The sequence below is a fragment of the Giraffa tippelskirchi genome, chromosome 9 (genome assembly GCF_054371585.1).
Source record: "Giraffa tippelskirchi isolate mGirTip1 chromosome 9, T2T-mGirTip1v1.2.pri, whole genome shotgun sequence".
NCBI lineage: Eukaryota > Metazoa > Chordata > Mammalia > Artiodactyla > Giraffidae > Giraffa > Giraffa tippelskirchi.
Genome location: NC_137283.1, coordinates 10,527,621 through 10,554,679, shown reverse-complemented (window position 1 = coordinate 10,554,679; position 27,059 = coordinate 10,527,621). Strand labels below are relative to the sequence as shown.

Genomic DNA, 27,059 nt, shown 5'->3' with positions numbered 1-27,059 from the left:
CAATCCACGCCTGTATTCTTATCTGGACAATTCCATGGACAGAGGAGCCCGATGGGCTACAGTCCATGGGGTCACAAAGAGTCGGACACTATTTAAGTGACTGAGCATGCACGCACATGTCTCTAATGGCAACAGAACTGCACATGTATTGGTGATTTCTTATATGCACCTTACAAAGGATGTCAACCAGTGAAGACCAGAACCTTTGGGGTTTTGTCTCTCTTACAGTGAGGCCAGGAGACAGAACTCTGACCAGATTCTGGTCACACAAAAGCAGAAGTGGACCGGGGGTTTCCTGAGTCAGAACCTTCCTTTAAGTGTGGCTCCAGACACAGGGGTAAAGCAAAGACATCCTTTGAAAGTCTGGGGTCATGTCCTTTCCCGCTGTAATAATGGAGAAGTCAGAAGGACAAGAATTTCTCATTTCTTTTGACAAAAGCAGAATAAGACATCTAAAGGGAATAATGGTCTATTTCAAAATCAGCAAGATGATGACGAGGGTAAAGCTGGAAGATGGTGAAACAAGAGGGCACAAGTGAAGGACGGATGCCACCACAATTCAAGAAGAGGGCGAGAAGAGCCTAAAAGGAAATGAATGGCAGCTCTGTAGCTAGCGCGGGGAAGACAGCTGGCCCTTGGTCCCCTCCTCAGGAAGCCCCGTTGTGTCATAATGAGGACACTCGAGCTGATCTGCAGGCTGGTCTGTGCTGGAACCCACATCATCATGTCCTCAGGAAATTTCCCTTTCAAGCCACCCACTCTCAAATCTGCTCCCCCAAATCTGCCCACAACTCAGGCCAAGATGGGTGGCCATGACAGCTATTACGAAAACCAGGAGGGTTCTGAGAAGGAGAAAGGGCACAATTATGGACGGCTGGTTACACCAGGACGACCAGCATCAACTGGGTCTGTCCTGGGTGCAGGCAGCGGGCAGTGGAGGTGGGGACACAGGAAGCAGAGGGGAGGCACACTGACAGCTGAACCTGAAGATACTCTAAAAATGGGGTGACAGGTGTGTTCAAGTCCCACAATTCACTTTCAGTTCAGTTCAGTCGCTCAGTCGTGTCCGACTCTTTGCGACCCCATGAATCGCAGCACACCAGGCCTCCCTGCCCATCACCAACTCCCAGAGTTTACCCAAACCCATGTCCATTGAGTCAGTCATGCCATCCAACCATCTCATCCTCTGTCGTCCCCTTCTCCTCCTGCCCCCAATCCTACCCAGCATTAGGGTCTTTTCCAATGAGTCAACTCTTCGCATGAGGTGGCCAAAGGATTGGAGTTTCAGCTTCAACATCAGTCCTTCCAATGAACACCCAGGATTGATCTCCTTTAGGATGGACTGGTTGGATCTGCTTGCAGTCCAAGGGACTCTCAAGAGTCTTCTCCAACACCACAGTTCAAAAGCATCAATTCTTCGGCACTCAGCTTTCTTCACCGTCCAACTCTCACATCCATATATGACCACTGGAAAAACCATAGCCTTGACTAGACGGACTTTTGTTGGCAAAGTAATGTCTCTGCTTTTAAATATGCTATCTAGATTGGTCATAACCTTCCTTCCAAGGAGTAAGCCTCTTTTAATTTCATGGCTATAATCACCATCAGCAGTGATTCTGGAGCCCCAAAAAATAAAATCTGACACTGTTTCCCCATCTATTTCCCATGAAGTGATGGGACCAGATGCCATGATCTTAGTTTTCTGAACATTGAGCTTTAAGCCAACTTTTTCACTCTCCTCTTTCACTTTCATCAAGAGGCTCTTTAGTTCTTCATTTTCTGCCATAAGGATGGTGTCATCTGCATATCTGAGGTTATTGATATCTCTCCCAGCAATCTTGATTCCAGCTTGTGTTTCTTCCAGCCCAGCGTTTCTCATGATGTACTCTGCATAGAAGTTAAATAAGCAGGGTGACAATATACAGTCTTGACATACTCCTTTTCCTATTTGGAACCAGTCTGTTGTTCCATGTCCAGTTCTAACTGTTGCTTCCTGACCTGCATACAGGTTGCTCAAGAGACAGGTCAGATGGTCTGGTATTCCCATCTCTTTCAGAATTTTCCACAGTTTCTTGTGATCCACACAGTCAAAGGCTTTGGCATAGTCAATAAAGCAGAAGTAGATGTTTTTCTGGAACTCTCTTGCTTTTTCTATGATCCAGCGGATGTTGGCAATTTGATCTCTGGTTCCTCTGCCTTTTCTAAAACCAGCCTGAACATCTGGAAGTTCATGATTCACGTATTGCTGAAGCCTGGCTTGGAGAATTTTGAAGATTACTTTAGTAGCATGTGAGATGAGTGAAATTGTGCGGTAGTTTGAGCATTCTTTGGCATTGCCTTTCTTTGGGATTGGAATGAAAACTGACCTTTTCCAGTCCTGTGGCCACTGCTGAGTTTTCCAGATTTGCTGGCATATTGAGTGCAGCACTGTCACAGCATCATCTTTCAGGATTTGAAATAGCTCAACTGGAATTCCATCACCTCCACTAGCTTTGTTTGTAGTGATGCTTTCTAAGGCCCACTTGACTTCACATTCCAGGATGTCTGGCTCTAGGTGAGTGATCACACCATCGTGATTATCTGGATCGTGAAGATCTTTTTTTTTTTTTTTAATAAATTTATTTATTTTAGTTGGGGGCTAATTACTTTACAATATTGTAGTGGTTTTTGCCATACATTGACATGAATCAGCCATGGGTTTACATGTGTTCCCCATCCTGAACCCCCCTCCCACCTCTCTCCCCATCCCATCCCTCTGAGTCATCCCATTGCCCCAGCCCTGAGCATTTGTCTCATGCATCGAACCTGGAATGGTGTTCTGTTTCACATATGATAATATACATGTTTCAATGCTATTCTCTCAGAACGTCCCACCCTCACCTTCTCCCTCAGAGTCCATAAGACTGTTCTATGCATCTGTGTCTCTTATTCTGTCTCGCATATAGGGTTATCGTTACCATCTTTCAAATTCCATATATATGCATTAGTATACTGTATTGGTGTTTTTCTTTCTGGCTTACTTCAGCAGACGAATGGATAAGGAACCTCTGGTACATATACACAATGGAATATTACTCAGCCATTAAAAAGAATACATTTGAATCAGTTGTATTGAGATGGATGAAACTGGAGCCCATTATACAGAGTGAAGTAAGCCAGAAAGAAGATCTTTTTTGTACAGTTCTTCTGTGTATTCTTGCCACCTCTTCTTAATATCTTCTGCTTCTGTTAGGTCCATACCATTTCTGTCCTTTATCGAGCCCATCTTTGCATGAAATGTTTCCTTGGTATCTCTAATTTTCTTGAAGAGATCTCTAGTCTTTCCCATTCTGTTGTTTTCCTCTATTTCTTTGCACTGATCGCTGAGGAAGGCTTTCTTATCTCTCCTTGCTATTCTTTGGAACTCTGCATTCAGATGGGAATATCTTTCCTTTTCTCCTTTGCTTTTTGCTTCTCTTCTTTTCCCAGCTATTTGTAAGCCCTCCTCAGACAACCATTTTGCTTTTTTGCATTTCTTTTCCATGGGGATAGTCTTGATCCCTGTCTCCTGTACAATGTCACGAACCTCTGTCCATAGTTCATCAGGCACTCTGTCTATCAGATCTAGTCCCTTAAATCTATTTGTCACTTCCACTGTATAATCATAAGGTATTTGATTTAGGTCATATCTGAATGGTCTAGTGGTTTTCCCTACTTTCTTCAATTTAAGTCTGAGTTTGGCAATAAGGAGTTCAATTCACTTTAAAGAGTCCTTAAAAGATAGTAGTTATGTAAGGTGACAGATGTGCTAACAAACCTCAAGGTGATCATTTCACAATACATATGTGTATCAAGTCGTGCTGTACACCGTACAGTTTTATATATCAATTATAGTCAATAAAGCTGGGGCGGGGTGCGGGGGTGGGGGCGAAGGAATCCTTAATTTCATGCTGTCAAGCCTAGTACACTGGAAGGGGAGGAAAGGGAGGGAGGGTTTTTCCACAAGAAAACTCACCCACTGATTTTTTTTGGAGAGAGAACTAAAATGTTAGGCTACATTTACCCCTACTTGTTCTTTGGAACTCTTTTTCTCAGAAATGGCATGGGGGTTATTTCTTTTCTAACTTTAGAGGTGCTTGGAAATCCTTTTTTGCAGAATCACTCACAAACTTTTTCCAGTGTTGTTGCTTTGGGGTTTTGGAAATGTTAAAATAACACAGGCCAGCATAGTTCCCGGGGGAACGTAGCGATGCTCTCAGGGAAAGGCTCACAGAACTGAGTTGGGTGATGTACGTTTTATTGAAAAGGTTATGACAGTTATATACTAAGAATACACATGAAGGCTGTTAAAACTGCAAAAAAAAGCTCTACTTGTGAGTGGGACTTTTGGAACTCAGAATATGATTCCCCAGCAGAACAATACGCAATGGCGCCAGGCTGGCAGGAGGCAGGTGACACAGCAGAACCTGAACTGGGGCACGCGGCCCACCCAGGAAGGAAACAATCATTTTCCATCCCCCGCCTCGACTTTTCTTAGGGTAATGGTAGGAATGTCAAAAGGTGATTTTACCTATCTCCTTGAATCTCCCTCCCAAGTCCCAGGCATCCTGTGCTTCTTCCCAGAGCTCACTAAGGCCTCCACCAAGACAAGTCTCCAAATCACCCCCTTCACTCCCTGCCTCAACTTGCCTCCTCTTAGTGCAGCCAGTCTCACCAAACAATCCTGCCAACTGAAGCCAGGCTAAGGTGTGCACCACTGATAAGCCCATGAAAAATGGTACTTGTTGATCAAAGGAATCTCTACCTGGCTTAATTTCAGACCATGGTACAATATAATGGAAACTTACAGGAAATGGGGAGAGAATTAGCAAGAGGGTAAGGATAACAAGATGACACAGGCAGATAAACCTTGCCAGGACTAATTTCAGGGCAGCCTTCCCCAGCTATTTCTATTTCAAAGTCCTAAAAGGAACCGGGTGATCTTTGTTTGGTTTTTGTGGGGCAACGGTCCCCATGGCAATGAGGGCAGAGGGCTCAGGATGTGAGAAGGAGGGGCAGCTTTGGGTTGATGAGATAAGGGAGAGGGAGAACCACTTGTGTGCATGCCTTCTTTGAAAATAATCGGTCATATATCTGTACTCAACAATGTCTGATCTTTCTGGAGTTGGGAGAAAGGCAGACAGAGAGGGACAGAGAGGCAGAGGGATAAAGGCAGAGAGAAACAAGGCACACAGTCTTTCTGAGGAGTATCTGAACCATGGACAACCTTTTAGACTTCTGTGCTATACATGTACAAACTCATCTTGCTACCTGTCTCTACAACACACATGAATCCAGGATTCTGCAGGTCACACACGATGCTTAGAAGGTCAAGGCTCCAACATGCAGTAGAACCAACATGTAAATGCAGGGCACAGACGGGCCTTTAAGCCAACTTTCTAAATAAGAATTGATTCCCACATGATGACACCTCACAAACAAACAAAAAGACACTAATCCCAAGCATCTCACCTTTTTACCTGATGCTTGAAAAATCTTAATTAAGGTGCCTGATCTTCGGTCAGCTCTAAAAATATAAACCTATGGAAGGAAAAAGAATCTAGGTAAGATGCAAGCAATGACCAGATATTTATCAGCATTCTCTTGGGGGTCCTATTTAAATGCCTGAACAGACACACAAGTTTGCCTACACTAACTGATGACAAGTTATTTTACCAACTTTACAAAGAAAGTATCCTTTAGTCCTGAGGCAGAAATCATCCCCATGCCTCCTGAACCACATCATATACGGAGGCTGTGCCCAGTAAGACCTGAGGAGCTTCCAAATTGCTACCAAAAAATCAACTCCTGGGAGAAGTATTTTCTTCCTTGAAACATTTCCTTCACTCCAGTTAGTTAGGGCTTTAGCAGGTGTCACAATAAAGTCATCCCTTGGTGTCTGCAGTAAATGGGGTCCAGAACCCCTGGGATATCAAAATCCATAGATCCTCAAGTCTCGTATGTAAAACAGTATGCTGCTGCTGCTGCTAAGTTGCTTCAGTCATGTCCGACTCTGTGGGCCCCATAGACAGCAGCCCACCACACTCCCCTGTCCCTGGGATTCTCCAGGCAAGAATACTGGAGTGGGTTGCCATTTCCTTCTGCAATGCATCAAAGTGAAAAGTGAAAATGAAGTCGCTCAGTGGTCTCCAACTCCTAGCGACCTCATGGACTGCAGCCTACCAGGCTCCTCCTTCCATGGGATTTTCCAGGCAAGAGTACTGGAGTGGGGTGCCATTGCCTTCTTCGGTAAAACAGTATAGTGTTTGCATATAACCTATGTAGTCATCTCTACATTACCTAGAATATCTAATACAATATAAATACTATGTAAATAGTTGTAAATACAGTGTATAAATACATTTGTACAGCAAATTCAAGTTTTACTTTCTGGAAATTCCTAGATTTTTTTTCCTATTTTCATTCATGGTCGGTTGAAACCACAGGTGTGGAAACACAGATAGGGAGGGCCAACTGTGTAAGACATAGGGGTAGATGTGAGTATTTTAGACAAAGCAGTTTTCCAAAGTGGATCCACAGAACATTAGTTTCATGAGATCTGCTTGAATAAATATGAGTTTGGTTTGGAAAATGACAAAATTAAACAAATTGCTTTACTGGGGACATTTTAGAGCCTTTAGCATCGGCATATACACCATGAATCTCCACCACAGCGAGGACTATTTGCACAGAACTTCCTAAATGACATGAGTATGTAAGTTCTTTTCCAAGTGGCATCTTAAAAGAAGAGCAAATGTCCCATGAGAATCAGTGTCGGGGAGCCTCCCATGGGGTAAGGAATCACCATCTTATTGCAAATGCTTTCTTGCCCTGACACCAAAAATGATGACCACCAAGATCCTGGAGGCCAGAGATCCATCCTGGGGTCCTTAGGAAGCAAGCGTGTACGAGTTCCCATGCCTGCGAATATGGAACCATCGCCAGCTTTGCTAACTATGATCAGTTTCCCCAGTGCCTCTCATGTGCTCTGGCTGAAAGCAGAAGTTTTATGTTTGTCTTTGTGAACTAGATCCACGATGCTCTCTGTCTGGTTCTATCAGTTTTAAGTACCACTCTCATCCTAAGACTTGACAGGGACTACACAGTTATCCCAACCATCTGAAGAAAAGACAATACAATTAGATCAAGTTTTCTTGACTGGTGATTTACAATCAATTGATGATTTAAAAAAAAAAAAAAACACATGCTGCTGTCAGCACCAAGGCATCCGTGTCGCTGTGAACTGGGAGGCAGGCACATTTGCCAGTGCTACAGAGATGTCTAGTCACACGCAGCTCCTCCCAGAAGAGATTATCAATATGGGGACAGCTCTTGGCTCTGTCCCTCCTCCATGTAGAGGAATTCATGTGGCTCAGAAAGACCTACCCCTTACTTGAAGTTATCAGAGTTCATCTGCCCACCTCCCCTGTACTCAGGCCCTAGATTTTTATCTGACTTCATTTGCAAGGAAAATGACATCTGTGTCAACAGGGAGGGAGGCACATGCTCCAGAAACATGAATGGCAACTTCTATCTCCTGCCGAGGAGGATCCGGGAAAATAACCCTCATGAACGCCCAGCAGTCATGCCTCGTCTGCTGATCAGAATGACATCCTAGCTGAAGGCTCCAGTTAACAGTGGTCTCCGTCCATCTGAGCCTCTCCAGAATCCACTTTTCCAAGTCCATGGAGATACAACCAGATTCTATCATGTGTCCACTCCTACGGATTCAGACTAAACACCATTCCTCTGTTCAGTCTTACCTACAGGACAACTACAGAGCTCGTTAAAATGCAGATTCCTGACTCATCTGGACCTATTCAACTGGATTTCCTGTAGCCTGGAGCTAAAAATCCAACAAGCACAGTTCTCCATATCCCAGGCCCCACAGATGCCATCATTCCCAAAGGGATTCTGACTGCCCTATATTCATGGGGTCTTTTCTACACTCTGGACAGACAGTTGAGGGAAACAGACCCATATATTCCCACTCTAGCTTCTGGGCTGAACCGATCTTGTACTAAAACATTGGAGAAAAAAAAAAAATATATGAGAATCTAGGCCTAAAAATAAAGAAATCCCCAAAGAAATCTGGGACTAGACTTGGTTCCATTAAGTCAAATTTTGAAAGGGTTTGGGAAAGGGGAGGGTTTGGGGTTGGGTAGCGCTAGATACCATTTCTTTGGTGGATGCCATGATGCCAGGGGTAAACCTTAATCATTTCTCAAATAATACAGAGTCACTTGTGTAAAACATTCTCAGATGACAGCGTGTAGAAGACAGAGAGGTCTGGGAGTAGTGTTCACACTCTGAAGAAGCTTTCAAATTAAATTCTCAAAAGAGGCTGAGTGAAGACAGGTGATTCAATATTTCATCATTATCCAGCAGCATGTTCACATCAAACTGAGCCGACAAACCTCTAAAAAGAGGCAATGCGCTTCCCGTCCTGTCCCCATGCTAGTCCACACACTTTCCTCCTCACCTTCCCGATGCCTTCATCCTGCGGGGCACCTCCTACCACGTCAGTGGAGGACACGTGAGAAAAGTGGCCGGCAGTAACTGCATAGCCTGCAAAGGACAGAAACCAAGGATGGGCTTGAGAAAGAAGAAAAAGATCCACCAGAAGACAGTGTCTCTCAAGCATCCTTCATCTGGACAATTATGATCCAGTTGTTCTTGGAACATAAATTGCATGTGTGCTCAGTTGCTAAGTTGTGTCTGACTCTTTGTGACCCCATGGACTGTAGCCCACCAGGTTCCTCTGTCCATGGGATTCTCCAGGCAAGAATACTGGAGTAGGTTGCCATTTCTCCTCCAGGGGATCTTCCTGACCCAAGGATCAGATCTGAGTCTTCCGTGTCTCCTATATCGGCAGGGAGATTCTTTACCACTGAGCTGGGAGGTCCGAGGAACAAATGGCAGCTGTCAGCCTTCTCACTGGGGAATGGCTCATCTCACAAAAAGGCACATTCACAAGGACCCAGTGTAGGAAAGAGTGTTTTCTGAGCGTCTTCTTTTGAACAGGTGCTATGCTAAACATTCTACACTTGCTTTTTTGTTGTTGTTCCTTTCTGAAATATAATTCTCATACAGTAAATCACACACGTCCGACGTGTAGAATTTAACAAGTGTGGACACATGGACATAACCATGCAGTCACCACCTAGAATGACTAAAACCACAGAATCATAAGCGCAGAAGGTTCCCTCTTTCCTTCTTCCAATCACTACCCGCTACAGGTCACCCCAATCTGATTTCCATCACCATGCATTACTGTGCCTCTTCTAAACGTCACTCAATATAACATCTGGGGACTTCCCTGGTGGCCTGTTGGCTGAGACTGCACGTTCCCAATGTAGGGGGCCAGGTTCAAACCCCAGTCAGGGAACTAGATCCCACATGCCGCAACTAAGATTCGCACGCCACAATGAAGAGTTTGCATGATACAACTAAGACCAAGCACAGCCAAATAAATAAAAATAATTATTTTTTTAAAAGCCCATAACATCTGTGAGGTTTACAGATGCTGCTGAGTATAGTGGTAGTTTCTTTTTATGGTTGAGTATGTTCTCTTGTATGACTATATCATAATGTCTTTATTCTCCTAAAGCTGGGCACTTGGGTTGTTTCCTGTTATTTCAACTTTACTGTGAATAAAACTGTTATGAAATTCTTATACATGTCTTCAGATGCCACTGTCTCTAATCTCCCAACTCTATGAGGACGATATGATTATTTCTTCCATTTCACAAATATGGGCAGGGGGACTAAACGTGGGTAAGCAATGTGTCTGAGATTACTCAGCAAGAGTCAGACTCAATCTGTGTGTCTCCCAAGCTCCTGTTGTGAGCCATGTTTACACACATCCCTTCCTAAGAAAAGGGAGAAAAAAGCTTACAGTTGGAGGGAGGGCAGAAGGATAGCTGAGCAAAGAATCTGGAGGCAAAAGGAATCTAGAAGTCAAGGTAAAAGTTGTCTGAGCTTGGTCTCGGTGTCTCCTGCTTTCTGAGAGCCCTGTTGGCAGCAGAAACCCTGTACAGGTTGCCATGTATTCTCCAAATCTTTTCCTCAGCCACAAACCCTAGTGCTATGATCATAAGATGCTTGCATTTTGTGATAATGTCATATTATGGTCAATTCTTACTCACCAGGTGACTGATTTCTCTCAAACTGGAGGTTCACATTCCCTAAGAGCATCATGAGTGCCCGAAGAGCTTCACGTGACCCCGTGTGCATGAGCTTCTAAAGCCTGAGGGCCTCTGATGGGCACCCAGGGAGGAGCACAGGCCCTAAGGCTCAGAGGGGCTACCCTTGACCCTAAGGCCATGTCCAAACTGGGCTCTTTTCTGCCTTCTCATCATTCTCTGATCTAACAAACATGTGCTGCCCCAGGCACTATACCAAGACCTGGAAATGTCAGCCAACTCCCTTCCTCAAGGAGCTCCCAGTCTCAGGGAGAGGTCACATCACTAGAATGTGCTGTCTGCTGAGCACCTAGACTCTGGGCTCAGAAAGTACAGGTTTAACCCCCTGCTTTACTACTGATGAACCATGGGACCTTGGCAGATTATATGACTTCTTTGCACCTCGGTTTCTTTACCTATAAATAACGGCTGCCTCGTAAGATTGCTCCAGGAATTAAAAGAAATAATATGCAGAGCCTGACATGGACTAAGTCTTCAATAAATGAGAGTGTTAAGGAGCTGGCAGCACAGAACAGCCAATGCCTCAAAGACTCTGAGTAAACGTCTCAGAGCCTGTGTTACTGGCTAAAAAACTTGAAGTTAGAAGGGGAAAAGGCAAGTCAGTGAGTTCCTCCTGCCGACTCACAAGTGAATCTCTATGCAAAAGGTGGTCAGGGGCTCCCCTAGATTTGAATTAAGTGTAATACGTTGGAAGGAAGGTTATGGCCAACCTAGATAGCATATTTAAAAGCAGAGACATTACTTTGCCAACAAAAGTCTGTCTAGTCAAGGCTATGGTTTTTCTAGTGGTCATGTATGGATGTGAGAGTTGGACTGTGAAGAAAGCTGAGCGCTGAAGAATTGATGCTTTTGAACTGTGGTGTTGGAGAAGACTCTTGAGAGTCCCTTGGACTGCAAGCAGATCCAATCAATCCATCCTAAAGGAGATCAATCCTGGGTGTTCATTGGAAGGACTGATGTTGAAGCTGAAACTCCAATCCTTTGGCCACCTCATGCGAAGAGTTGACTCATTGGAAAAGACCCTAATGCTGGGTAGGATTGGGGGCAGGAGGAGAAGGGGACGACAGAGGATGAGATGGTTGGATGGCATCACTGACTCGATGGACATGGGTTTGGATAAACTCCGGGAGTTGATGATGGACAGGGAGGCCTGGCGTGCTGCAATTCACGGGGTCGCAAAGAGTCAGACACGACTGAGCGACTGAACTGAACTGAGTACGTGAAAGAATGTTGTTTTCTCATCATTAGGTCTTGCTAAATTTAGCTTCATTTTCAGCCCAGAATTGCAGCATTTAGGGTCTGAATTAAAGAAAACAGGCATGTCAAATTGTCTTGTACACAAGCAAAGACAGCCCCTCTCTGTTCTCTAATAAGCATGGGCTTATCCCAGGTCATTCTGGCCTGGTGGCTGCTCACGTAAGTTGTGTATATTTTCTTTCCAGAGGATTAAAAGAGTTGAGAAATAAGAAAAGTATTTCTGAGCCTTTAATTAAACTTTAGGATTGGGGTGCTATCTGTCATGCTCATGTCTGGTTCTTATTATTTCTATCTGCAACCAGTCTTGTGACCAGGAAGCAGAGACCTCATCCACAGGAAAGTCCTAGAAAATCAGAATTCTCTTGCATTCATTTTGTATCTAATCATCTGAACCCAAGTATTTGCTAAAATAAGAAAAGAAAATGTTTGCTTCTTTGGAGGTTCAACTGTCAGCTTTTTAATGAAATCACAGTTTGAATTCAGTCCCGTTTCGTTCTCCTATCTGCCTTCTGTGTGTGTGGCTCAATGTTGAAGTATCCTGGTTAAAAGTGCAACTAACTAGAACAATAGATGCAAAAGCCAAGGAACCCTTCTTCCCACCAGTAGAGCAGTCACTGGCAAGCTTGGCGGTAGTCACTCCCACTTCCCCTCTTATCTGTCACCCCCTGAGCTACTCACCCAGGTAGGTGTACCTCCTGTTCATGATCACTTCATCATTCAGCTTGAAATAGGTGTTGTCCGTGAGGTTCAGCACTTTGACTGTCCCAGACCAATAAAATGAACCTGGGGCGCCCATCACCACCAGCTCCTACAGAAGAGAAACCCAAAGGTGAAAAGGGAAGGAAACTGAAGAAGGGATAAAGCAGTGTGGTGAGACACACAGTCACAACAAGGAACTCGTAATAAACTAAAGATGCCCCACCAGAACTTTCTTTATGAGCAACACAAAAAATTCACATTTATATTATTGACAACTGCTAAGATATGGAAGCAACCTAAATGTCTATCAACAGATGAATGGGTAAAGAAGATACGGTACATACAGACAATGGAATATTACTCAGTCATAAAAAAGGACAAAATTTTGCCATTTGCAGCAACAAGAAGCCATTATGCTAAGTGAGATAAGTCTGACAGAGAAAGGCATCATTAAGTCTTTCCTTCCCCTATAGGAAATCCTTTCTCTTTTATTATACTTTCTAAAGTATCTACACCATAATAAAAAATAATAAAAATTATTTTTCAAACCAAATCATTAATTTTTCATTCAACAATATTTATTAAGCATCTTTTACTAGGTATGAAAGCTTATACAAGGTCCAAATATCATTCAAGTCCCTTTCTACAACATTCCCTGGGTAAGACAACATGGAAATGTACAAAATACTTAAGAAAATACTCTGTCCTAAAGGGTTACAATAAAGACAGGTACAGGCCTTCCAGGCTCATGGAGATGCCAGACATACAGGTCACACCTCTCGTGGCTGACATGCACCCAACCCACACCCTGGCCTCTAGAGTCCCCACACTGTTATACTCCAGAAACATCATTCCTGGCTGACCCTTCCCTGCAGAGCTGGCCTCACTGCTGTCAGAAGCTGCTGGTTTCCAATGAGTTCTCAGAAGCTAGATGCTGCCCAAAGAAGTCTGAGTTTCTGGTCACAATTCAAAACGTGACACTGAATTCCAAGAGTAAACGTCTGAAAAAAGCCAGAGCCATCTAAATAGAACACCAGAGAGAGGAGGGCAGAGAACACAGAAAGAAGAGCATGTGCGTGGCAGCAGCACAGCAGGACAAGGCTTTAAGCAACGTATGTTTCGTGGTCAATTTGTTAACAGCTTTAACAAAGCAGCATGTGAGCATCGCGGGAAAGAAAGCCACTAGACTCCAGCCTGAATGTTTTGCTCTTGATAATTCAGGAAGGTGTTGACTAAGAATGACCACTGAGAAGCACTTCATTTTGAGGTTGTAAGATCCTATCCGGGCTTCCCTGGTGGCTCAGATGGTAAAGAATCTACCTGCAATGCGAGAGACCCGGGTTTGATCCCTGGGTCAGGCAGATCCCCTGGAGAAGGGAATGGCAACCCATTCCAGTTTTCTTGCCTGGGAAATCCCATGGACAGAGGAGCCTGGAGGGCTATTGCCCATGAAGTCACAAAGAGTCGGACACAACTGAGTGACTAACACTTCCACTTTCAGGGGTATCTCACTGTTTTATAAAAATATATCACTTTCTGCACTTAGGATACATCTCTAGGAAAACACAAGCAGTGCACTCATTCATTCATTCATTCCCCTTATACTCATCTGTTCTCTGTAAGGGACTGTCCCAGTACTAGCAGGGGCATGAGAAAGACAAATGATCATCAGAGCAGAGAGACTTTCTCCTTGGCCTTGAGCTCAGGAAGAAATCTGTAATCAGTGCCCAAACACCAACAGCACAGAAGGTCATAATGATCAGTATCCCCAGTGCCAGCTGTACACACAGTGTAGAGCTTTCTCTGCCAGCAGCTTTTCTGGGACCAAAGCTCTGAGCATCACCAGAGATCTGAAAGGCTCTTCAGGACACCAGGCAGTGGAGGTGCTGCTTGCTTTCTGATAATTCAGATCAACCCAGGGTAAAAGTTAGGAAATGTACATTGAATGTATCACTGCATCCCCTCTCTCAAACATTATAAAGAGGATAAGACAAAGCCATCTCTCTCCTCAAAAACATTTAAAACGAAAAGCATTTATGTTTTTTTCCCCCTTTCCTCTTAGTGTTCATGCCCTCCTTCTCCCTGCAGTTCAAAGTATTAACAGCTAAACTGAGGCCCAGCCTGAGACTCTCGGGGCTGGGGGTAGGAAAACAGTGTCTCCATGGGACTCCCTCCTGTTTGGCTTTTTCCATCCACTGTGGGTGCAGTCTGGGCCCTTTTGCCACTGTCCACAAGTGCCAGGAAAATGTGATCAATGCTTGGCTCCTCACCACCCAGGAAATAGCCAACACAAATGTAACACACAGAAGTACGAGCTCCTCCAAAAGTCCAAGGTCACCCCTGCGGAAATCCCATCAATAATCAGTGTGGGCCTTTCCCCAAAGGGCAGAACCTCCCAGGTACCTGGAGCTATCCAAGATTTAAGCTGTGGGCATTTCTCAGTGCCCTGTAGATTGGCACAGAGAGGGGGGGAAAAGAGTCCTCAGGATCTGTGACAAAAGTCTATGCCGAACTAATTTCCACCCAAATGTCCCCAGGTTTTCATGGTGGTGTCCCAGTGCTGGCAGGGCTGGGGCTAAGTCTTCTCACGCTGCCAGAAGTATCTATCTCTGTTATCCTAGGCTGCAAAAATAAACATGTTCTCGGAAAGTTCTCTTCTTGTCCTCAATGCTGGGCTAAAATTCATGTGGTGTCCACAACTCAAACAGCTCTGATAACCAAGGTCACTGATCTTCAAAGCAAGCAGTCGCCTTGGGCCCGAGAAGCTTGGGACAACAGGGCCATGACCGGAAGGCCACGGAAGCACATCCAGCTTGGGAGGCAGCTGCCCACCCTGTGCAGGGAAGGCCCAGCTCCCAGCGAATGCAAACCCAAGTGACAAGGTCAACGGGAGGGCAGGGGAGGGGTGCAGGGCTGCCTGACCCCTTCAACCGCATTTCCTGCTCGGCCTCCAACAGCTGAAGTTCCAGAAACAAGAGAGACCGTGAGTTCAAAGACCTCCTGTTTAGGGAGTGCAAAAGCCTGGGAACTGAACCAAAGGCCAAGGGCCCCTGTGGCCAGAGATGGCGTGGCCAGGTCAGGACTGAGCCCTCCAGACTGCTGGCACCCTGCTCCCCAGGGCGCTCCACGCACCAGCGCCACTGTTGCCCACATCACGCTTCCCTTGGGCTCTGGAGCCCAGGGCCTGGAATCCCAACAGGTCCTCTGGTTCCTCTGGGAACCCAGAGCTGGCACAGCCCCCTGCTTACCCTCTGTACCCCTGAACTTCCTCCTCTTCATCCCCCAGCCCCAGTGTCCTCGTCCTTGACTCTCCAGCTGGAGATACCCCCTCCCCGGGACTCCTCCTCTCCCCTAGCTCCCCACCACCATCTCTGATGAATTCTCATTTCTGCAATGATTTGACCTTACCTCCCACTGTCTAAAGGAGGTATTCTACACACACACACACACACACACACACACACACACACACACCCCGAGAGCCCCCCAGCCCCAGCCCCATGCGCTTAGTCGCTCAGTTGTGTCTGACTCCGTGGCCTGTAGCCCACCAGGTTCCTCTGTCTGTGGAATTCTCCAGGCAAGAATACTGGAGTGGATTGCCATGCCCTCCTCCAGGGGGTCATCCCAATCCAGGGATCAAACCCAGGTCACCCGCATTGCAGGAAGATTCTTTACCATAAGAGCCACCAGGGAAGCGCATCTAGTCCCCTCAGAAACGTACTGCTGTTGCTGCTGCTGCTGCTAAGTCGCTTCAGTTGTGTCCGACTCTGTGCGACCCCATAGACGGCAGCCCACCAGGCTCCCCCGCCCCCGGGATTCTCCAGGCAAGAACACTGGAGTGTGTTGCCATTTCCTTCTGCAATGCATGAAAGTGAAAAGTGAAAGTGAAGTTGCTCAGTCGTGTCCGACTCTCAGCAACCCCATGGACTGCAGCCCACCAGGCTCCGCTGTCCATGGGATTTTCCAGCCAAGAGGACTGGAGTGGGTTGCCACTGCCTCCTCCAAAATTGAGGCTACATTCTAAAAACATTCATGTGACCATCCCATCCCATTACCTCACACGGCACATGTCTAAGGCAGACCCCATGGTTTCCCTCTTCCAGTGGATTCTTTCTTGGGCAGCCCCCTTTCCACTGGTACCACCATTCCCCAGAACCCTGGCATAAAACCTCCTTCCTCTACCCCACAGTCCTCTGCTTGCCCAGCCCACTGACACTGCCTTCACATTCTCTGACTTCCCTCATCCTTTTGATTCCTGAAGCACCCCCCACCCCAAGCTGCCCTGAACCACATCACAGCCTTCAATCTGGCCTCCCTCCAGGCTCCCCCACTTCCAGACTCCTGGGCACAAGACCAGCCCAAATAGCCTTTCTTACAGCACAGCCACTACTGTGTCTGTCACCTGCTTGCAAACTTACAGCGGTTCCCTGTTGCCGACTGGGTTGATTCATTCTCCCTAGCTCTCACTGGAGGAATAACAGCCATAGAAATTGCATCATCTAATTGCTCATTGAGATGGAAGACGGGTGACCTGGGCCTATGGCAGGATGGTATTTCAAACCAACGAGGATAAAGAAACTGTTTAACAAACCAGTATCAGAACAACCAACCACACATTTAGGAAAACAATGTTCATTTCCCTCATATAATATTTGCAAACATGATCCAAGATGGATTAAAGATATATTTTTTAATCTATAAAAGTGGTATAACAAAATACAGGTGACCATTTCACACTCTTAAGATGGGGATGACCTTCCTAACAGACAGGTCTAGAATCCAGAAAGAAAGAGATTGTTAGATCTGACCAAAGATGAATGTTCACTGTGTGTAAAGACACCATGTGTGTGCTAAGTCTCTTCAGCTGGGTCCGACTCTTTGCAACTCCATGGACTGTAGCCCACCAGGCTCCTCTGTCCATGGGATTCTCCAGGCAAGAATACTGGAGTGGGTTGCCTTGCCCTCCTCTGGGGGATCTTCCCGACCCATGGATCAAACCCACATCTCTTACATCTCCTGTGTTGGCAGGCACGTTCTTTACCACTAGCGCCACCTGGGAAGCTGTGGTGTGTATTTTACTACAAAAAAAAAGAAAAAAAGCATGGATACAGGGAGACAAATTCAGGGCGAGCGTATGTCCAGGCAATGACCATGGCTCTTCTGAAGGGTGATGATAGTGGTGATTAAAGCTGTCATATCTGGGATGTACTCTGGAGGTTAAAACAACAAGACTGTGTATGATTAGAAGTAAAAAGTACATTTTTTTTGGCCTGAGCAGCTAGCTGGATGATGGGGCCACTTACAGAGCCTGGCATGGAACTTTTCCCATGGCAGACCACCATAAAAATGAAAAATGAGGTGCTGATGTGAAGAGTAAACGGACAGTGGGTGAGAATCACATGAGAAAATAGTCCCTATAAATGGGCCACCAGCCAAAGGTCATGGTCCGACAGCACAGATTATAAGAATTCTAATTCATGGTCCTTCAGAAACTGGGAAAGGGGCTGTGTAAAAAAACTGAGTCTCTCTGCTAAGGAGAAGGATTTCTAGGAGGTGATGTCTGGATGCTTAATGTAGCTTCACACCTGCTGGCAAGAAGACATAAACTTAACTGGGCATTAGCTCTCTCCCACCCCCTTGAATCCATTCCTTCCATAGGTCTCAGAGTCAAACTGACTCCTGGAGAAACCATCCAAATGGGGATCCAAATGGGCCAGCTCACCCCCTCTGCCCAGTGGTCTCCGGCCAGCAGGTGCCCCCACCAGTGTCAACATCCTTCCCCGGATGTGAGAACCAGAATTCACACATAGATCAAGGATGGGACCGGGGGGTGCAGGGGGATCAGAAGACCCACCTGAAAGGGCCCCCCAAACCCCCATTAGCCAGGAAATGAACCTCCATGAGAGAATAGAGGCCCAAACAGCGATACCCACCTCGGTGAAGAAGCCCGCTATCCCGGCCTGGCAGGAGCCGTGTTCCTCTCCGTACTTCTTCTTGTACTCTAGAGGGGGCGGGGAGGGAGAGAAGCAGACCACAGCCTCGTCAGCGTGTGCCAGGCGTGTGTGGAGCGGCCCAACGTGCTGGCCACGTCCCTGTGTGCGGCCGTGGGCAGGGCCGAGGGACGCCGTCCAGACTGGGGCGCAGAAGGAAAGTCTCAGGAATCCACCAGACCTCAAAAATCCAGGCTCCGGGGCCATCAGGTAGCGAGGCTGCCAAGTGCCCGGATGGACTTCCTCTGCATGTGGGAAAGGAGGAGCGGCAGCCACTGTACTTAAGTGGGAGGCTGGTGACAATTACTTCATTCAGCTCAGAAAGGATGGGGAGCCCCAGGAGGAAGGAAGAGCTGAAAACATGACCCAGAAACGGAATGATGCGGCCAAGGCAGTGTGGAGTCCCCTGGGAGACAACGAAGCCTCCCAAAAAGACACTACTTCCAGCTGGAGGCAACATGCTTTCCACAGCCGTCAGAGCCCAAGCGCTGCAGGAAGAGGGTATAGTGCTGGATCGGCCCCAGCATATGGTGACACCATCACTCTGAATTCCTCGTGTGGAAGGAAAAGGGGAGATCTCTCCAGGCCAGAAGAAAACACATGAATGAGTTCTCTTCCCCCGCCACTGCCTCAACTTCCAATACTCTCAACGCCAGCAAACGGGAACTCTGTTGCTACTGTTTCATATTTCCCTTGGCATTTTAAGTTTAGCAGGTTCTGGGCACTGTATCAGCTGTGCTCACATATCATTTCATCAATCCCTCATCCCTGGGAACGCATAGGGCCATTTGTAAACAAGTGAAACCCCCAGAGGCTCAGAGAGGTTAAGAGAATCCTCTGAGGTCACACAGCTAGTAAATGGCAAAGCCAGATTCTACTCAACTTCGGCAGATTTGGAAATTCACATTCTTTCACCTCTCTGACTGATCAAAGGTTTTGCAAAGTGAGTGGTTACACAAAACCCAGAAGGTGACTAGCCATTTGAAATAAGACAGGGGTAAAGGCATGGAAATGGAACGAAGTCCAGCTTAAGTGATTAATTACCTGTGAAACTGACTTGGCTGGACACAGACTCAGGGCAGCCCCTGGGCACCTTCAGGTCTAAGCTACCCAGTAAAACAACCCAGTGACCACCCTCCCCCCTCATGTCACTCCCCGCCTCCCCAGGCTCCTGACAAGTCTCTACTTCCATTAAAAGCAATATACTTCATTTTGAAATACAAAGTAAATAACACAAAGGAACAATGAGGGTGTGATTGCAACACAGTGCCACTTCCTGCGGCCCAGAGTATGTCCTGGAAGAGAAGCGGGGGAAGGGCTCAGGGGAAATACACGGAGTAATTCAGTTTCTAACAACACTCACCGCAGAGCCTGGTAACATTTTCCAGTAAGTGGCCATTAACCAACTGCTAAATTACAACGGAATGTCAATGGAGTTACTCCTCCTCCAGGCGAGGGCTAAATCAGTTCCTTCTGCCTTGTCCTGTTATTACAAAGAGAACTCACAGCCCTGACAGAAAGCAACCCAGTGACGATGGAACATACTTCTCAGCAACATCTTGCACCCAGGGCCAGGAGCGAGGCTTAATGCAAAGTCATAAACAGATCCTGCATCAAACTGTATGATGGCAAGAAATCACAGAAATTAATAATAAATCTTATATCAAATAGCACAATGGCAAGAAGGATCAGAATGCCCCAACCGGAACAAACAGTCACATTAAATGTGGAAGGTCTGGCAAAAAGGACATCCACCCACCCGACTCTAGGGTTAAACACCCAATCGTAAGTCTTGGACAAATGAAACGTACAAAGGAAATTCAGCCCCCATGAGCTGAAGGAAACTCCAGTTCAGGACACAGAAGTTCAGCCTCATAAATCTGGGACATGAGTAGGAATTATGTGGGAATCTTTCATGTTTTAAAGAAAGCAGTCTCAAGGTCTCTTTTGTGACAGGGACTCCAAAAACAGACAGAAAAACTTGTCTTTCTCTACATCCCCAAACTCCACTGGTGAGCTCTGAGCCAGGAGCAGACCCCAGGGTTCCTGAGGTGGACCACAGCCATTCTGGGATCTGGGAGGGCCCCAACCCCACCCCAGACCAAAGGCCAGCAAAGGGGAAGCCCTTTGACCAGCACCCTTGCCTCAGCCAGTATCTTGGCATCATTCAGAGACCAGCCCGGCTCCCTGAGCTGGGACAGCCTCTTCCAAGGTCTGTGGACCAGAGACACACAGGAAGCAGGCACCATCACACAGGCTCCAATGGTCCTAAAACCCCAGGGTCTATACCTGCCTCCTCGGGATGCTCTCGGGCAAGGAATCAACCACATGAGGCTCCTGACTGGTACCCAAGACTCCTGATGAAAGGACAGGCCATGTTCTGACTGTCTAGAAATGTCTGTACTCTGATTAACCCCTTCAACCTGGAACAGGATCCAGTCCTATGCTTCCACACTCCTGGCCCCCATCCTACTGCACCACACACTTCAGCAGGCAATTGTGGCAACTCCAGTATAGCAAGGCTCCACTGGGATGTGTATGTGACATTTCACATTTCACAGCTTTCCAGAACCTTCCAGAACCCCTCCTCAAGCTTCTCTGCCCAGGTGACCTTGCAGGTAAAGTGATCCCCTCTCTTCATCTCAAAATGTATTCATCACATAGTTTATTCAACACCATTCACTGATCTCAGTGCCTCCAATACCAGCCCTGTACAAGGTATGGTGCGTGCAGGTGAAGCTTTGCTGAGGAAAGGGGTGGACACTGTTGCCTGTGCCCAGACACAAGGCCCTGAGTGGAGAAGCAAAAGGACCCAGCACATTCCTCCAGACACTGAGCACCTAGACTCTCCAATCTGTTCACCTTGGACCTCTGTGCCCTCTGACCTTCCAGCCCTGCCCTCTGTCCTCCAGTCCATCAGACTTCACGACCTCCACACCAGTCTTGCTTAAAGAGGACTTGTGTCCTGGGTGCCAGGAACTCTGCTTCTCCCATCAGTGCCATCACTGACCCAGAGCCCTGAGGATGATGGTGGGGATGACTGGAGCAGGTCAAGAATGCACAGCATGGATTTTTCTGGGCTTTCCAAACCTACGTTGGCTGATTCTACCTTGGGCAATTCCATCTCCCTCTCGGGCCGCAGGAGGAACTGGAAAGAATACTCAGAACCAGTTCTTCAATCCCTGCCTACCCTCTTGGCATGATCCTCCATGGACAGTCCTCAAAGATCTGAGAACACAGATGGGATGGCCACGCACAGCACTCCTGCGACAAAGTGCTCTTCTTCTAAAAGTCAAACTCCTGTGAAGAAGTGACATAAGCAGCCTTTACACAACACTTCAAAGTTATTCCTGACCAACTACATCTTAAGACTAGGTACCATGGTGTAAGCATGGCCACCCAAACCCCAAGTCAAGTTCTGTGCCTGGCCTGCCCCTTTCCAGTAAAAATCAAACACCCATATTGTGCTGGCCTACCAGATATTCAAAAATCCTGATTCAGCGAGAAGTGATCTAAGACAGTATCTGCAAAGTGACCAAGGCCACACAACAGATAGACTAGCACCTCAGGGTGCAGCGGTGGCCCTTCGGGCCTGGGCTTGGGCTATGGGGGCCTGCCCAGGAGGCACTGAGTCCTGGACCACAGCACGCTCCAGTTGTTTTCACTCTTTTGAGTGTTATTTCCATGAGTTCAGGATACCACTGTTACTTTAACCTGATTCCTTCTGCAAGAAAAAAAGAAAAAAAAAAAATATATATATATATATATAAAATAAGATATGGTATCCGGTCCCATCACTTCATGGCAAATAGATGGGGAAACAATGGAAACAGTGACACACTTTATTTTCTTGGGCTCCAAAATCACTGCAGGTGGTGACTACAGCCATGAAATTAAAAGATGCTTACTCCTTGGAAAAAAATCTATGACAAACCTAGAAAGCATATTAAAAAGCAGAGACATTACTTTACTGACAAAGGTCCACATAGTCAAAGCTATGGTTTTTCCAGTAGTCATGTATGGATGTGAGAACTGGACCATAAAGAAAGCTGAGCGCCAAAGAATGGATGCTTTTAAACTGTGGTGCTAGAGAAGACTCTTGAGAGTCCCTTGGACAGCAGGGAGATCAAACCAGTCAATCCTAAAGGAAAATCAGTCCTGAATACTCACTGGAAGGACTGATGCTGAAGCTGAAGCTCCAATACTTTGGCCACCTGATATGAAGAGCTGACTCATTAGAAAAGACCCTGATGCTGGAAGAGATTGAAGGCAGGAGGAGAAGGGGACAAGAGAAGATGAGGTGGTTGGATGGCATCACCAACTCAATGGACATAAGTTTGAACACACTCTGGGAGTTGATGGACAGGGAAGCCTGGCATGCTGCAGTCCATGGGGTCACAAGGAGTCAGACACGACTTAGCAACTGAACTGAACTGGTAATGTATATAAATATATACAAATATATAATACATAAAAACATATATATAATACATAAATATATATTTTAGTATTTTGTATATTTTGTTTATATATTATATAATACATTAAAATATTATATATATATATGTAAATATAAAGGGCAGGTTGAAGTTCGCTCTAAACCAGTTCTAAAACACAGGCCTGTCTTCAAAAAAAAAAAAAAAAATATATATATATATATATGTAGGGCAATCTATCATACCTATATGCTAGAAGCTTGCTTTTTCTTGTCCACACCTGAGAAGCAGGAGAGCCTCTATGAGAAGGGGTGGTGTGGAGACAAGGGGCTGCCCCGCCACAACATAGCCAGGTCACACACCCTTGCTCCATGGACAGGTCCAGGAAGCACAGGGTGGAGGGTTGGGACAGGACCACCAGTCTCCTGCGTTCCCAGGAAGAACTGCCCCTGCACACACAAAGGCAGTGGGCAACTCAGTCTCCACCCACTCAGTCTCCAAATGCCCTCAGGACATGGCCAGGCAGATAGGATCACAACCTGCCAGTTTCCTTCCTCTCCACTGTAGAACAAAACGTGTATCCACCTCGAAGCAGCAAGAGAGAACTGGGCTTGGCGGGACAGCAGCTCACAGATGCTGTAACAAACCAGTTAAACGTGGGAGAACTCAACCAGGGAAGCAAGACATGGTGGCCTAGACATCCCTGGGAGGAGCTGGGAACAGGCTGGAACACTCTTTCTGATGTGGGTAGGTCTGAATTACGTGGCCTGCGTCATACACTTTGATTCATTAAGATGTATGGCTCCTCCAGCCTAAAAATGGTAGTGTTTTCCTTGGTTGAGCTGCTGGTTTCATTAAACCCTGTCTAAACAGCAGGCAATTCAGAGAGGAAAAAGATACTGGATTCCAAATGTTCACAACCCGCAACTCAATGCATGGAGCTTACACTAATGAATTTAATTCATTCAAGAATTAGCCTGGGTGGGGTCGCTTCCTGCACTCTTCCCAAAACACTGGCGGGTTAAAACCAATCCACTGAAAGATCAAGATTTACTATACAGTGTAACATATATTCTTCCTACTGAACTCTTCCTTTTATCCATTCGAGAAAGTTTCATCCTTGAAAGCAAGTCTTTTTAACACATCGATTTAAAAGCTATCTTTCCATAGTTTCTTAGCTTAGCCATTAAATAAAACACCAGACTGAAAAAATTGCTTTCCACTCTTCATGTCTAAATTTTTGCTCAATTTCTGAGTGAATACTAACCAAATGTTAATTAAACAATTTGATTATACAAATGAACTTATATACAAAACAGAAATGGGGCTTCCCAAAGGCTCAGTGGGTAAAGAATCCACCAGCAATGAAGGAGATGCAGGAGAGGCAGGTTTGATCCCTGGGTGGGGAAGATGCCCTGGAGGACAAAAATGCAACCCACTCCAGTATTCTTGCCTGAAAAATGCCATGGTCAGAGAAGTCTAGCAGGCTACATACAGTCCACAGGGTCGCAGAGAGTTGGGCATGACTAAGACATCACCAGATGGTCAATACCGAAATCAGGTTGATTCTATTCTTTGCAGCCAAAGATGGAGAAGCTCTATACAGTCAGCAAAAACAAGACCAGAAGCTGACTATGGCTCAGATCATGAACTCCTTATTGCCAAATTCAAACTTAAATTGAAGAAAGTAGGGAAAACCATTAGACCACTCAGGTATGACCTAAATCAAATCCCTTATGATTATACAGTGTGAAAGTGACACATAGATTCAAGGCATTAGATCTCATAGACAAAGTGCCTGAAACACAATGGACAGAGGTTCATGACATTGTAGGAAACAGTGATCAAGACCATCCTCAAGAAAAAGAAATGCAAAAAGGCAAAGTGGTTGTCTGAGGAGGCCTTACAAATAGCTGTGAAAAGCAGAGAAGTGAAAGGCAAAGGAGAAAAGGAAAGATATACCTATCTAAATGCAGAGATTCAAAGAATAGCAAGGAGAGATAAGAAAGCCTTCCTCAGTGATTAATGCAAAGAAATATCGGAAAACAATAGAATGGGAAAGACTAGAGATCTCTTCAAGAAAATTACAGATACCAAGGGAACATTTCATGCAAAGATGAGCACAACAAAGGAGAGAACTGATGTGGACCTAACAGAAGCAGAGTATATTAAGAAAAGGTGGCAAGAATACACAGAAGAACTATACAAAAAAGATCTTCATGCCACAGATAACCATGATGGTGTGATCACTCACCTAGAGCCAGACATCCTGGAGTGCGAAGTCAAGTAGGCCTGAGGAACCATCACTACGAACAAAGCTAGTGGAGTTAATGGCATTCCAGCTGAGCTATTTCAAATCCTGAAAGATGATGCTGTGAAAGTGCTGCACTCAATATGTCAGCGAATCTGGAAAACTCAGCCGTGGCCACAGGACTGGAAAAGGTCAGTTTTCATTTCAATCCCAAAGAAAGGCAATGCCAAAGAATGCTCAAACTACTGCACAATTGCACTCATCTCACACGGTAGCGAAGTAATGCTCAAAATTTTTCAACCCAGTCTTCAACAATACGTGAACCATGAACTTCCAGATGTTCAAGCTAGATTTAGAAAAGCCAGAGGAACCAGAGATCAAATTCCCAACATCACTGGATCAATGAAACAGCGAGAGAGTTCCAGAAAAACATCTACTTCTGCTTTATTGACTATGCCAAAGCCTTTGACTGTGTGGATCACAACAAACTGTGGAAAATTCTTAAAGTGATGGGAATACCAGATCACCTGACCTGCCTCCTGAGAAATCTGTATTCAGGTCAAGAAGCAACAGTTAGAACTGGACATGGAACAACAGACTGGTTTCAAATAGGAAAAAGAGTATGTCAAGGCTATATTTGTCACCCTGCTTATTTAACTTATATGCAGAGTACATCATGAGAAACGCTGGGTTGGATGAAGCATAAGCTGGAATCAAGATTACCAGGAGAAATATCAATAACCTCAGATATGCAGATGATACCACCCTTATGGCAGAAACTGAAGAACTAAAGAGTCTCTTGATGAAATTGAAAGAGGAGAGTGAAAAAGTTGGCTTAAAACTCAACATTCAGAAAACTAAGATCATGGCATCTGGTCCCATTACTTCATGGCAAATAGATGGGGAAACAATGGAAAAAGTGACAGACTTTATTTTGGAGAGATCCAAAATCACTGAAGATGGTAACTGCAGCCATGAAATTAAAAGATGCTTGCTCCTTGGAAGAAAAGTTATGACCAACCTAGACAGCATATTCAAAAGCAGAGACATTATTTTGCCAACAAAGGTCCGTCTAGTCAAAGCTATGGTTTTTCCAGTAGTCATGTATGGATGTGAGAGTTGGACTATAAAGAAACCTGAGTGCTGAAAAATTTGATGTTTTTGAACTGTGGTGTTGGAGAAGACTCTTGAGAGTCCCTTGGACTGCAAGGAGATCCAACCAGTCCATCCTAAAGGAAATCAGTCCTGAATATTCATTGGAAGGACTGATGCTGAAGCTGAAACTCCGATACTTTGGCCACCTGATGTGAGGAGCTGACTAATTTGAAAAGACCCTGATGCTGGGAAAGATTGAAGGTGGGAGAAGAAGGGGATGACAGAGGATGAGACAGTTGGACGGCATCACCGACTCAATGGACATGAGTTGGGTTAAACTCTGGGAGTTGGTGATAGACAGGGAAGCCTGGTGTGCCACGGTCCACGGGGTCACAAAGAGTTGGACATGACTGAGCAACTGAATTGAACTGAAGCAACTAAGCACACGCAAAACAGAAATACAGAAATAGACTTACAGACATAGAAAACAAACTATAGCTACCAAAGGGGAAGGGGGGGAAGCATGAATCAGGAGTTTAGTATTAACACATACACACTACTTACCATGCATAAAATAGGTAAGAAGCAACAAGGACCTACTATACAACATAAGGAACTATACTCAATATTTTACAGTAATCTCTAAGGGAAGAACCTGAAAAACCTCAGTTTCCTCATCTGTACAATGGACATAAGAAGAGTTACTCCCCTATGATGTGATTATCCAATAAGATCATTAATGGTAAGTACCAAGCACAATACCTGGAACCCAGAAAGTACCTGCTTGAAAAATATTTGGAAACTCTCAATCTGTCAGTGTCTCTAAAAGGAATAAAGCTTAATATATCCACCACATAGATAAGCAGTTTTAGAAGAGGAGATTCATAACATTTGAATATCTATAAGGAAAAGGCTGTATATTGTCACCCTGCTTATTTAACTTATATGCAGAGTGTATCATGAGAAATGCTGGGCTGGAAGAAACACAAGGTGGAATCAAGATTGCTGGGAGAGATATCAATAACCTCAGATATGCAGATGACACCAACCTTATGGCAGAAAGTGAAGAAGAACTAAAGAGCCTCTTGATGAAAGTGAAAGAGGAGAG

General features: G+C 45.5%; 1 protein-coding gene across 9 annotated transcripts in view; it reads right to left on the bottom strand.

The window, feature by feature from the left end:
* ITGA9 (integrin subunit alpha 9) overlaps positions 1-27,059 on the bottom strand; it is a 435,888-nt gene that overhangs the window by 370,047 nt on the left and 38,782 nt on the right. For all 9 annotated transcript variants that reach the window (XR_014064603.1, XM_081527242.1, XM_081527243.1 and 6 more), the window contains 4 exons: positions 18,113-18,180; positions 12,159-12,288; positions 8,501-8,586; positions 5,491-5,559 (listed from right to left, as the gene is read on the bottom strand). Coding sequence is in view for 8 of the 9 variants with exons in the window: in XM_081527242.1 (XP_081383368.1) it covers positions 5,491-5,559; positions 8,501-8,586; positions 12,159-12,288; positions 18,113-18,180 (353 nt within the window). In the remaining variant the exon portion in view is untranslated. The remainder of the gene's footprint in view (positions 1-5,490; positions 5,560-8,500; positions 8,587-12,158; positions 12,289-18,112; positions 18,181-27,059) is intronic.